Source organism: Citrus sinensis, chromosome 1 (assembly GCF_022201045.2).
Source record: "Citrus sinensis cultivar Valencia sweet orange chromosome 1, DVS_A1.0, whole genome shotgun sequence".
NCBI lineage: Eukaryota > Viridiplantae > Streptophyta > Magnoliopsida > Sapindales > Rutaceae > Citrus > Citrus sinensis.
In genome coordinates, this window is record NC_068556.1 from 20,512,487 (window position 1) to 20,525,156 (window position 12,670).

The following is a 12,670-nucleotide window of genomic DNA, read 5'->3' on the forward strand; positions in this document are numbered from 1 at the left end:
ATCACAATAATTATTAAATTCAATTGAGAAATATTCACCACCTCTATCACTACGAACCATTTTGATTTTCTTATCTTTTTGGTTCTCAACTTCAGCTTTGAAAATTTTAAATTTATCAAAAGCTTCATTTTTTGTTCTAAGTAAATACACATAAGTGTATCTAGAACAATCATCAATAAAAGTGATAAAGTACCCCTTACCTCCTCTTGTTAACATGTCATTATACTCACAAATATCGGTATGTATTAAATCCAATATTTGAGTATTTCGTTCAGCTTTAGGAAAAAGTTTCTTATTTAATTTAGCTTGGATGCAGATTTCACACTTATGACCTTTAACATCATTGCAATTAATCAAACCATGCTTAGACATGTATTTCAAAGATCTAAAGTTCAAATGTGCTAATCTAGCATGCCAAACATCACAAGACTCAACAATATAAGCTAAGTTGATATTATTATTATTAATGCTGAGTTTGTACATTCCATCACAAGAATACCCTTTCCCAACAAATAATCCATTCTTTGACACAATACAAGTATTACCCTCAAGCACAATCTTAAGCCCATGCTTGCACATACAACTAGCAGAAATAAGATTCTTCCTAACGGAAGGTACATGAAAGACATTATACAATGTGACTTTCTTTCCAGAAGTGAAGTTGATCTCAACTACTCATTTCCCTGCTACTATGGCTGCATTATTGTTCCCCATGAGAACCATTTGTCCTTCTGTTTCTTCTTTGTATGATAAGAAAAATTTCTTATCATTACAAACATGAATTGTTGCACCCGAATCGAGCCACCAATCATAGGATTTAGTTTCAGCCATATTTGTTTCGGTAATCATGCCAATTTGCATTTCAGAAACCATAGCACAAATCTCTTCAGATTTGTTTTCAATCACATTAGCTTTATGGGAATTCACTTCTTCCTTTTTCTTCTTAAATCTGCAATCACTTTGGCGACGACCTTTCTTACCACAAAAGAAACAATTTCCAGAAAAATTTTGTGTGCTGGACTTTTTGAATTTCTTGTCATTCTTGACTTTAAAATTCTTTGAGAATTTACTAGCTTCAACAACATTAACTTAGTAGAATCATGCTTATCCTTGGATTCGCGAGACCTAGTCTCTTCTTCAATTACCAAGTGTTTTTGCAATTCTTCTAAAGTTATGTTCTCTTTACTATGAAGGAGTTTCTTTCTATAATCATTCCAACTTTGAGGCAATTTAGCAATAATAGCCCCAACTTCAAATGATTCAGAAATTTCAACTTTTAACTCTCGAAGCTTAGCAACAATAATTTGTAACTCATGTATTTGATCAAGAATGGATTTTGTATCTACCATAATAAAATCAAAATATTTAGATACAAGGAATTTGTCGGTACCTTTTTTCTCCGTTTTGTATTTGTACTCAAGACCATTCCAAATTTCCACCGGAGAAGTCATAGAATTGTAGAGATCATATAACCTGTCAGAAAGCGTATTGAGTATGTGACCCCGGCACATCAATTCATCATCTTCACGACATTTCCTTGCAGCCTTAACAACTTCGGTATCATCTTCTCTTGGTTCTGGAAATGGTTCCAATTTCGGATCAAGAACATATGCCACTTTAAGAACAGTAAGGAGAAAGAACAATTTTCTCTTCCAACGAGTGAAATTAGTTCCATCAAAACGATCGAGATGGACACTAGGATTCAGAAATCATGTCAAACTCTTCTCAGCCTCCATTTGTACAGATAAAACCTTAAAGATTGTTAATAAAAAATAAGAATATGGAGGCAAAGAACAAAGAATAATTTCTTAAGATTTGAGACGTGTTTGCACACTTTCCTTTAAGGTTTTATTTGCTCTCTCCAATCTTGGTTTGCTATAGAGTATTAATGGCAAATTACCCCCAAGATATATCAAATCCTGAATACAAATCTCTAGCAAATAAGATTGTATTTCCAGAACATATATGAAACCTGCAAAATCTTATAATCATTTCCAAAATATGTATATATCTTTTATGAAGAAGATGTTAATTCAAAAGAATGCAACCATTCGAAATGGTACTTCTTCAAAAAACTCTTTTGGTTTGAATTTGCAACGATTAACACTTGAAATTTTCAAGCTTGTCAATCGTTTCTAGTTGACGCCTTTCTGGAAATAAACGGTTAGCCGTTTTCTCAATAAACGGTGAGCCGTTTTATTCCAGAATGTCAAATACGTTGCTCTCTGTACATAAACGGTTAACCGTTTTCTCAATAATCGGTGAGCCGTTTTCTCTAGACCATAAAACATGCTCTCTGGAGTTAAACGGTTAGCCGTTTTCTCCATAAACAGCAAACCGTTTTTGTCCAGAATATCAAACCAAAGATTAAAAATATTACAATCTCTCTTACAATATGTTTCTGCATCTTCTCCTCAGGCAAGCTCCCAACGTAAAGAAACTCTAGAAGAGGCTCAAGCTCTTCACGGCTCTCAGGAAGTTTGACTATCCCACCACATCCATATGATCCATCTAAATTTGGCATGCCCAAGATTTTTGATCTTGTAGCGAGTACGCCTTTGTGTGCAGGCATGGGAGTCTCGTCATCGAGAGGTTTGAGTTGTATGTCAGGGGGAGTTTGTTCTCTGAATGAAGCATCATATCCGATGAATGCAGTTTTCATATCCTCCAAATCTTCCTGCCTTTTCATATACTCACCCATTCTGTTGGTGCATGCTAGAAAAATGAATCTATAAGAAGAGACGCATCGGGGGATGGTGGTGGCGATTCGAGGAATGGCGGTGGGTGTGGGCCTTTTGGCTGATAGTGGACCCAGCAAAAGACCTGCGGCAAGTCGGTAGATGTATGGATTGGGGTGTGCGTGATTTTGGTGGCCTTCTGGGAAGTTGCAGTCCTCATATATTTAGAGCAGTTATCATGTTCATTTGGTTCTGGTTATGGCTTTGGCCCAAGCTCATCTGGAGGGCAATTGTCCATGATTTGATCGCCTTTCGTGACGTCAAATCCCTCAGGTAAATTTCCATTTAGCACAAGCTCTAACTCCTCATACACTAGCGGATCGGGGTAGTAAAAGATTGTGGGGGGGGGGGGTTCGGGACATGAGCAGAGAGTTGAATCGAAGACGCAGTCCTTAGGTAAAAGTGGCAAAAATCTCTAACATCTTCAACTTGAATGGCGGCGAATCAGGGCTGTCGTCCATTGTTTAGGAGTAGCGGCGTTGGTGTACGTATTTGATTTGGGAATCGAGCAATTAAGGAATTCTTTCATTTAGAAAGTCATTCTTTTAATATTTATCAATCGAAATATTCAAATTGAAGTATTCTATCTTGACTTTGAACTTGTGGAGGAATTCTTTTATTTTGGCTCCATTTCAAGTAAAACTTATTTAAGTAAAGCTTTTATAAAAAAAAGTTTTTGCTAAAAAAAAAAATTAGTTGTTTAGTTGTCAATAAGAGATTTTATTAAAAATTTATGAAACTACTTTAATAGGCAAGTTTTTTAAAGTTATATTATGAAAACAATAAATAAGTAGAGGATATTTTAAATATTTTGATATCTAAAAAAAAAACTTTTCAACCTCTACTCCCAAAAGCTCAAAATTTGAGATTTTACTAGTAGAAGTAAAATAACTTATTTAATCTTCAAAATCTCTATTAGAAAAATAACCAAACAACAACAAAAATTATGATAAGAGCTTATGGGATAAACACTTATCACATTAAAAAAGTCATATCAAACAAGCACTTATAAAGTCATTCCTTTGATTTAGGAAAAAAACTTCAATTTTAAGGATTTATCTAGATTCCCAATCTATTTTTTAATTTTTAATATTATTTTCCTCTATGGTGGCAGAAGTGGAGTTGATGGTTTTCGAATTTTTTTTAAGAGAATATATTTATAAAAAAAAAAAGGATTTTACTCTTTTATGTACTGCCACCAAAACCCCATCATCGATGTATATAGTAATTAACTTCCACAGGTTTAAGGACTCTCAACCAATATCGGCAAGGGGATCATGTATAATTAAGGATCAATTAAAGATCATGTTAGGATCCTAAAGATCTCTGATATTGAAGTTCCGCAATCAAGATCTTGGTGATTGATATGTTCCTTTTAAGTTATTTTCTTTTCAAAATTAGTCTTCGAGCCGCTTTGAATAACAATGAGAGTGGAGTTGACATTTTCTTATAAATATTGTTTTAGAATTTCCCAGTGTCAATCACAATTTGATCAACCCGTCAACATGATACTCGACCACTTAATTAAGGAAGAGGTATCTTATTGAAATTTAAAATTCTACATGCATTCTACTAATTAACCTTAAAAGAGATATACCACTTCTCTAAGCCTGCAGCATTAATTATTGCAGCAATATTTTATATAAATAGTTACTAAACGGGCATAAACGTCCCCAACGTCCAACCATTAAAAATCAATTGGCATAACTTTTGGCACATGAACTGGAAAGTTATCAATTTCATCCATCCAAGGATTCTTCTCATGAGCAGGATTGATAGTCTTCAATGCACGCCACACAGCACTGTTGCACTTGAATCCTGATCCAAATGCTATCTGCCAAGTCTTGTCACCTTTCCGAATTCTTCCCTTGGCCTCAAAGTAAGCCAATTCATACCACAAACAACTGCTTGAAGTGTTCCCAAATCTGTAGAGAGTCATTCTTGAAGGCTCCATAACCCATTCATTGAGTTTGAGATGCTTCTCTACCTCATCCAGCACAGCTCTCCCTCCAGCATGGATGCAGAAATGCTCAAAAGCCAACTTGAAATCGGGAATATAGGGCTTGATTTTCATTTTAAAGATCTTTCTTGCAACTAAAGTTGCGGTAAACAAGAGCTGCTCAGACATTGGTAGAACTAACGGTCCGAGTGTGGTAATATTAGTTTTAAGGGCTTCTCCAGCAACAGCCATCAGGTCTTTTGAGATTTTGACTCCAATTCTTTTGGACTCATCTTCTTGTTGTGAGACACAATTATAGCTTCTGTCGTCGCCGCCCTTGTGCGTGCGGAGGGTGTGAACTAGCTCGTACTTTGAACGGCGGCGATCAGATGATCGATTGGAGAGAAGGATGGCAGCTCCACCCAATCGAAATAAGCAGTTTGTGAGAAGCATGGATCTGTCATTGCCAGCGTACCAATTCATAGTGAGGTTCTCTGTGCTCACCACTAGAGCATACGAATTGGGTTGCAGCTGTTACTCACAATGAAAATTAGTATATCCTCGTGGTTTCAAAATTAATAAAAATTTTCCCAAAAAAATAATTGACATTAAATCCGGTTATCCAAAATTATATATATATATTTTTTTTAAAACTTTTCTCATAGGAAAGTAATTCACACTAAAAATATCTAAAAATTAATCAATGAAAATTTCTTGTCCTTTACACATATAGGAGGGAGACTTACATTTTGCTATGCGAAGTACCAGCGTAGCATTAAACTGTAATGTGAAAAAGCCTGGATGAACTATACATTCATATACTGAGACATTTGTTTTAAATCAATCAATATTCGTACTCATCGCCGCGGGGCGGGCCCCCGGGGGGGGGGGGGGGGGGGGTGGTTTATCAACCAGTTGTGCCGATGACCCACATGATTTGATTAATTCTAAATAGCTCTGAGAGGAGATCAATTAATGCATACTATAGATCACCAATATTTTGTCACACTCCTCAATTTTTTCATTACATTAATTAACTATCATGAACTCTGAGAGACTAGAGAAGTGTAAATAACAGAAATAACAATGAAGGCAAACCTGCAAAAGCTGTTTGGCGAGGTCGATAGAAATAAGACCAGCACTGCAACCCATACCACCAAGATTATAGCTCAAAATGTTGCCTCTAAGCTTGTAGTGATTCACAACCATCGCTGACAAAGATGGCGTTGGATTAAACAAGCTGCTGTTCACCACAAGAATTCCAATATCTCTAGGCTTCACCCCAGTTTTGTCCAAGAGCTCATCGATTGCTCCGATTATTACACCCTCAGTCTCCTTCCTTGCCTCCGCCATATTTTTCTCACCCGCCGGGTTGTCCAACATGGCTTTCGGGACGTATGACATATTCCCCATCCCGGATCTCTCTAGAATTTTCTTGTGAAAGGATAAAGTTTCCTCTGAAAATATCCCAATTTTGCTCGCTATTTGCATGAAAAGTTTTCGGCTGCACATTTGAGATGGATTGCCAGGCTTGTAACAAGCAAAGTTCACCAAGTAAACTTTTCTCGGGCGACTCATTAGGTAAACGGTCGATGTAAATACAAGAGAAACCAAGCATAAAAGCAGTGTCCCAAAGTTGAACCTGAGCTCGTTCCATAGCTTGGAGAAATCATCAACTGTTAAAGTTGAGAGATGAGTCAAAACAATGAAAAGGAGTGGAAGAAGCAAGAGATATAAAGCATTGGAGATCAGATAGTGATAACCAAGCTTCACATATTTGAGCTTGATGGATAGGAAGAAATTGGGAAGATTGTTCTTCTTTTCTTGATCAGTGGCCATTATTTGATAGCCAAAAACAAACCAAAAAGCCACTAAGAAAATCACCTAGATGTGTGTGTGGATAAAAGTTCGGAAATTAGCTTAAAGAGGATATCTAACTTTGACAGTGCGTAAAATATGTCTAATAAATGAATATATAAGAAATAAAAGATGAAGGGTAAATGCTAACCAGCTAGGGTTTTAAGTAGTAATAGAAGTTGCAGGAGCTGAAGAAAATTTAAAAGCGGAAGCTAGTGTATATGAATGGAAGCCAACAAATGAAAGGGGAAGTGTAAGCAAAAGCAATGGCTTGCAGCATTCAGATGTGAATAGAATTTATAGGGCGGAGAGAGAAAGCAACTACCTCTGCCAAATTCTTTAATGACATGTATGACAAACATTATTACGTTAAATATATGAGAACTACTATTTGAACAGCGGCAAGATAATAGAACTATAGAAATTATTAAGTACTGTTCATGCTATAATAACACGGTAGCATACGAAATGATAATATTGTTCATGCTACAATGTTGTCATTTCTATCTTCCTGCTGTCTTCTTGTTGTTTAAATAGTATTTTTCTAAATGCATATGTATGGGTTTCGCTGTACTTAATGTGTCATCGACTTTAATTTAATCTAATAGTTATTAATTAGGAATAATGATAGAGAGCTCACTCTAATCCCATTTCAACTCCACACAAAAGTAAATAAGAGTTAAATTAATAATAAAGTTATCCCAAAATTTGAATTAAAAAAAAATGGGTCCGAGTCTGCAGCGGCAAGAATTCATGTTTCTCTACCATTATTGGGTAGTATATATTTTCTGCAAAGAAAACGCTGTGAGCAGAAGCTTTATCGGTTCGGTTCATTCGAGTGCTCTTGATCGTCACTAAAATACAAGCTTGTTGTTTTGTATTTTTTTTCCCCCCTTTTTTTTTTAAAGGCATTGTGTACGTAATTAGATGAAGAATTCACATGAAGAATCGTGTCACTTAAGAATTTTTCCAAATGCAAAAATTAAGAACATAACTCTTTTTTTTTCCAAACCTAGAGTTACTGCATGTGCAAGTATTTATTCATAGCCGATTACATGAAAGTCGTCTTGTATTAGTAGAACTTTACGTACGCCGATGAAATTAAATAACATCTATTATATCATTCACTTTAATTCACTTTGTGAAAAGTTCCTCTCAAAGTGGTGGCCATATATTTAATGAATCTCCATAATATGGTGAGATTATTTAATTTATTAGTATAAATCACATTGTAAGAACCGTGTCTCTTAATAATTTCTCTATATGCAACCGACATAACATAACTCTCCTTAATTTTCAAAAATTTCTCACACGTTTTCTATTTTTTATTTTAATATACATATTTTTTTAGTGAACCATTGCAAGACGAGAGAATATGTTATTATTGATCAAGTTGGGCAAAAAAAAAAAAATCTAACTCAAACCAGTCAAAACAAACAGATTTTATAAGTTGAAAAAAAATTTTAAAAAGAAGAAGAGAGAGAAATAATTTTTTTTGAGATTCTATACAATTTTTTCTTTTACATTATATGAGATTATTACTCAAATTACAAACATTAAATATTGTATATTACTGTTTAAATTCTTACCGAAATAATAATTACTTCACTCATATTTCGAAAAATAAAATTATGCTTTCATTAAATTATTTTTCATAATTAAAAAAAAAATGCCTCCACCAAGTGAGATTCTGGAGTGGTTAAAAACTTTAAATTTTGAATAAAAAGCGTAGAGTAGTAGAGTCGATATTTTAAAGGCAAGTTGAAAAGACCTTTCTTTTAGAAAAGGATTAAATGGTTAAAAATAAATAGGGTTGATTCTTAACACTTGGCAATTCACACGCTAGATTTTCTTTAGAATTTTTATTGCCCTTAGATTAATTTATATATATATATATATATAGATTGAGTTCTGATATTTGAATATTATCAAAACATTACTTAGATAGAAAATAAAATACTATTCTCATTATGATATTACTATAATAAACAAAATAACGACAATTTTTATATTATAAAAATGTCGTTTCTATTACCATTTTGTAGATAGTAAAATAATATTTTTTACATAAATTCACATTAGTCATTCAACCCAATCTAATTATTAATATTAGTTCGAAAAAATTGACTCACTTAACTAATTGTGAAAATTGAAACACTCAATTTATTTAAATTTAATTGGATTGGGTATAGTTGGAGCAAATTCATCGGTTTGATCCATTACAATTAATTTTAAACCCAAATTTAAAATTATAAAAAAAAAATAAAAGTTTGACCATGTAATTTATTTTCTTATCCATTAAAGAGAAAGATTGGTCTTTTACGGGTCAATTAATGGTGACAATGAAGATATATTAAAATGTAGGAGCTAGCTAAGTTACGGATTCTGTAACTTACAGATCCAGCTTTAGCCAACTCCCATACACACCCATTTGCCGGCTTTTCTCTCCCCTCAAGATATGTGTGCTCTTGAAACAATATGACTAGGGAAATTTACAATCGTCCACTTGTTTATTTTGTTTTTTTTTTAAATACACAAATACTTTTTTTTTCAGCGTGCCACCTGAAGTTTGCTTTTAGTTGCATTCGTCCACTTTCATCTAATTTCTGTTAGTGGGTTTAACAGAATGTTAACTAAATGACCTTTTTAATTTTTAAAATTATAATTTAACCTAAAATAAATAGAAATTGGAGATAAATTGGATGGTTTTAATTATTTTCAAAGGTGGATGCTAGAAATTGGAGGAAAATAGTGTTTGTTGCTTGCTAAATTTAGAAAATTTTTATTTATTTTTTTGAAAGAGAAAAAATAAATATAAATTTTTTAAATCTAGCAAGCAACTATTTTCCTCCAAAAAAATAAATACAAATTTTCTAAATTTAGTAACAAACATTATTTTCCTCCAATTTCTAGCATCTACCTTTGAAAAAAATTAAATTCATTCAATTTATCTCTAATTTCTATTTATTTTGGGTTAAATTATAATTTTGAGGGGTAAAAAGGTCATTCCGTTAAATTCGCTAACGGAAATTAAACGAAAGTAGATGAATGCAATAAAAAATAAACTTAAAAAAAATATTTATATATTTTTTAAAAAAACAAAACAAACAAGTGGACGGTTATAAATACCTCATATGACAATGACGTGTCACACCATAATATATACTTTTTAACACACATTTATTATTTTATAATTTTGTAAAAGGACGCATTTATTGTGGTCATTATGGCTGTTCGAGGAAATTTAATGCTTTTGCATATCTTTAATTATCTCTGATACTGTGTATTTTGGTAGAAATTTAATGTTTTTGAAAAATCTCTTAAAGATAAGGATTTCCCTTAGGTGCAACAGTGGCACGGTGCCACTGTTGCACCTAGTCGTTGGATGCAGTTGGATGTCAGTGGATCCCACCAATTCAACTGAATCCAACGGCTAGGTGCAACTGTGGCACGGTGCCACTGTTGCACCGTAGCCTGATCCTAAAGATAATAGGACAAAACTACTTTACAACCGTTGTACTAAACTCTTAAATTTGGTAATTTCTTTAACAGTCCCTATTGTTTTCTCTGAATAACAAAATTTACAATTTTCAAAAATTTTATGCAATAAGCCCAATTAAAATATAATAATTTTTAAATTTTTAAAAATTTATTGGACGTTTTCTTTAGCAATCCCCATTGTTTTTTTGTAAATAATAAAAATCATATGTTTTAATAATTTTATGTAATAAGCCCCAATTAAAATATAATAATTTTCAAATTCTAAAACATTTATTCTTTCTATTTCCTTCTCAAATCAGTTTGTCCTACTTTAAATCTTAATTTATTTATTATCAAACATATAATTCTTCTAAAACTAAAAAAATAAGAGTTTTCTAACTACATAAATTAGATTAATTCCTTAAACACAAAACCTCAAAAACATAATACTTGCATTTTCTCAAAAGAAATATATTGCGTTTATATTTTTTTTTCTATAACAAGATCTAATCAATTAGGGTTTGCTAAATGCGATTAAAGATGGTGGGACGGGTTTACTTTACTAAAATTTAATCTCAATAAGGTGTTTGGCATGAATAAGTAAACTAAAAATAATAAAGCTTAGGCTACCAAATTATCATGTGATAATGATTTTTTTTTTACCCTAAGGAGACCCTAGAATGAGTTTTTTAGACTAAATTTCTGTCTTATGTTAACAAAAGAAAATAAAAATGTTACATTAGAAGCCTAAAAAGTTAGATAATTTTAATTGTTTTTGAAATGTATTCTCCCATAATCTATTAATTTAAGTTATTATTCATTCTTTGCAATTTTAAATTTAAGTAATAGAATAAATATTATACAATGCATTTGTTTTCACATTAAATAAATAATCGATAAGCTTTATACGTGTAATAAGGTATAAATAATTTTATATAATTTCAAGTTTACATATAGAAATTTATTATTTTGAAAATATTATTTATAAACTCCATAATGAAATTTAAACGACTATCCAAGCATTTATTTAAAGTTATTTATTTTTCATTTTAATATTGTCAAAATTTTTATAAAACCTTGTCCAATCTTGTATTACACTAAAAACAAGATAATATTATTATAATCCAATTGGTATTTTAAGTAAATGGGAGTGGAGAGTACATCTCCTAATAATTTTTGTACTCAATTTTAATGTTATATACTTTCTCAATATTATGGATAATTAATTATAGAAGTAGACATGGAAATAATAGTAATAATTAGATAATTATAAAATATTGATGTACTTGTGGAATAAATTAAGGAATTTGTCTTTCTAAAGTTCATAGGCTTTGTTGTATTTAAGAGGTTGTGGCTCTTATGGATGCGCAACTAAATCATACATTATAGTTACCCAATATCAATAATAAAAAATACTCTCAAAATTCTCTATATCTTCCTTATTCGTATTATTTAATAACTTAGCCAAAAAATAAAAATATTTACTAAAAGAAATAAAATAAAACAACTAAGATAAAAAGAAAAAAACATGAAAGTCTAAATATGAATCACGGGTTGCATAAGTAGAGATGATGATAACTATTGATGGGGGTGGGAGGGAAAAATAATAATAATATTAGTTCTGACATTTTGGAAAACTAGAGGGACTGCAATGTTAATTACCTATGTAAATACATCCTGCCGTTACTTTTACTTTTGCAATTCTTTCGTTGGATCTAACGGTCAGGTTACAAAAAGACAAAAAAGAGTGGTACCATACTACTGAGGTAATTTAGCTGGACCCAAGATAATACCATGTTTGTAATAAAATTTTTTATGAAATATGAAAATATAATTAAAAATAAAGTGATTTGGGTAAACTAAATGATATAATTCTAAATATGGAGAGGGCTAACTTACAGATTCTGTAAGTAACAGCCCTCACATGAATAGTATTAAATAGTGTTTGGCTGTGGACCCGAGTGGAACCCACAACCAAGTTTGTGAGTGAGCTGTAACTTACAGAATCTGTAAGTTAGCAAGCTCCTTCTAATATAATCTTGATTGAAAGAATTAAGAAATAATCGTTTTACTAAATTGCATGGTCACTTAATAATTTATTAAAGAAAACCTTTTCAAGGCAGTGTATTAAAGAATTATGCAACAATGACTGATGAAATATATAAAACATTATGTAAATTTTAAACATATCGTTTGTATTTTACGTTTTAAACCATTACATGGGTCTTATAGAAAAATTAGAATTTTTTTTAAAAAATATTATCTAATCAGTATTTTTTAATTATTAATTTATTAAATATTAATTTAAAAATATTGGTGAAAATAAAACACATATGATAAGATAAATCAATCGGGTGCCTCTAAGTTACGTTAAGCGTAACTTACGTTTTTTGTCTTTTTTCTTCTGGCAAATTTCACACGAGTCCTTGTATTTTTTATGTTTATGGATGTATTTGCCTTCTTTTATCAATTATACATCTATTTTTCATTCTTTCCAATGTTCTTTTTATTTTTTTAAATAATAACATACGATTATCAAATGGCCAAACCTAGGTTACGTGTAACGCAACATACATTCAAGAAGTGAAATATCTATTGACACCCTTGAATTTTATGGAAACTACATTAATTGAATTAAAATGGTAAATTAAAATAT

The 12,670-nt window shown here is 31.7% G+C and overlaps 1 protein-coding gene across 2 annotated transcripts; it reads right to left on the reverse strand.

The window, feature by feature from the left end:
• Nucleotides 1–4,262: 4,262 nt before the first annotated feature.
• LOC102608675 (3-ketoacyl-CoA synthase 20-like) lies at nt 4,263–6,860 on the reverse strand. Of its 2 annotated transcripts, XM_025092392.2 has the most exons (3): nt 6,686–6,856; nt 5,776–6,353; nt 4,263–5,208 (listed from the first exon to the last, which is right to left on the reverse strand). In XM_025092392.2, the coding sequence occupies exons 2-3, from the start codon at nt 6,253–6,255 to the stop codon at nt 4,426–4,428; spliced, it is 1,263 nt and encodes a 420-aa protein (XP_024948160.2). In that variant the 5' UTR covers nt 6,256–6,353; nt 6,686–6,856; the 3' UTR covers nt 4,263–4,425. The 2 variants fall into 2 exon arrangements, with proteins under 2 accessions (XP_024948160.2, XP_052293291.1); XM_052437331.1 differs by having other exon boundaries at nt 5,776–6,860.
• Between the last annotated feature and the right edge of the window lie 5,810 nt (nt 6,861–12,670).

Bases quoted from the DNA above. Each gene is read 5' to 3' on its own strand.
- LOC102608675 (XM_052437331.1), bottom strand. From the start codon at position 6,516: ATGGCCACTGATCAAGAAAAGAAGAACAATCTTCCCAATTTCTTCCTA. The intron at 5,209-5,775 runs GTTTGCCTTCAT...TGTGAGTAACAG, and splicing joins TCGCCAAACAGCTTTTGCAG to CTGCAACCCAATTCGTATGC.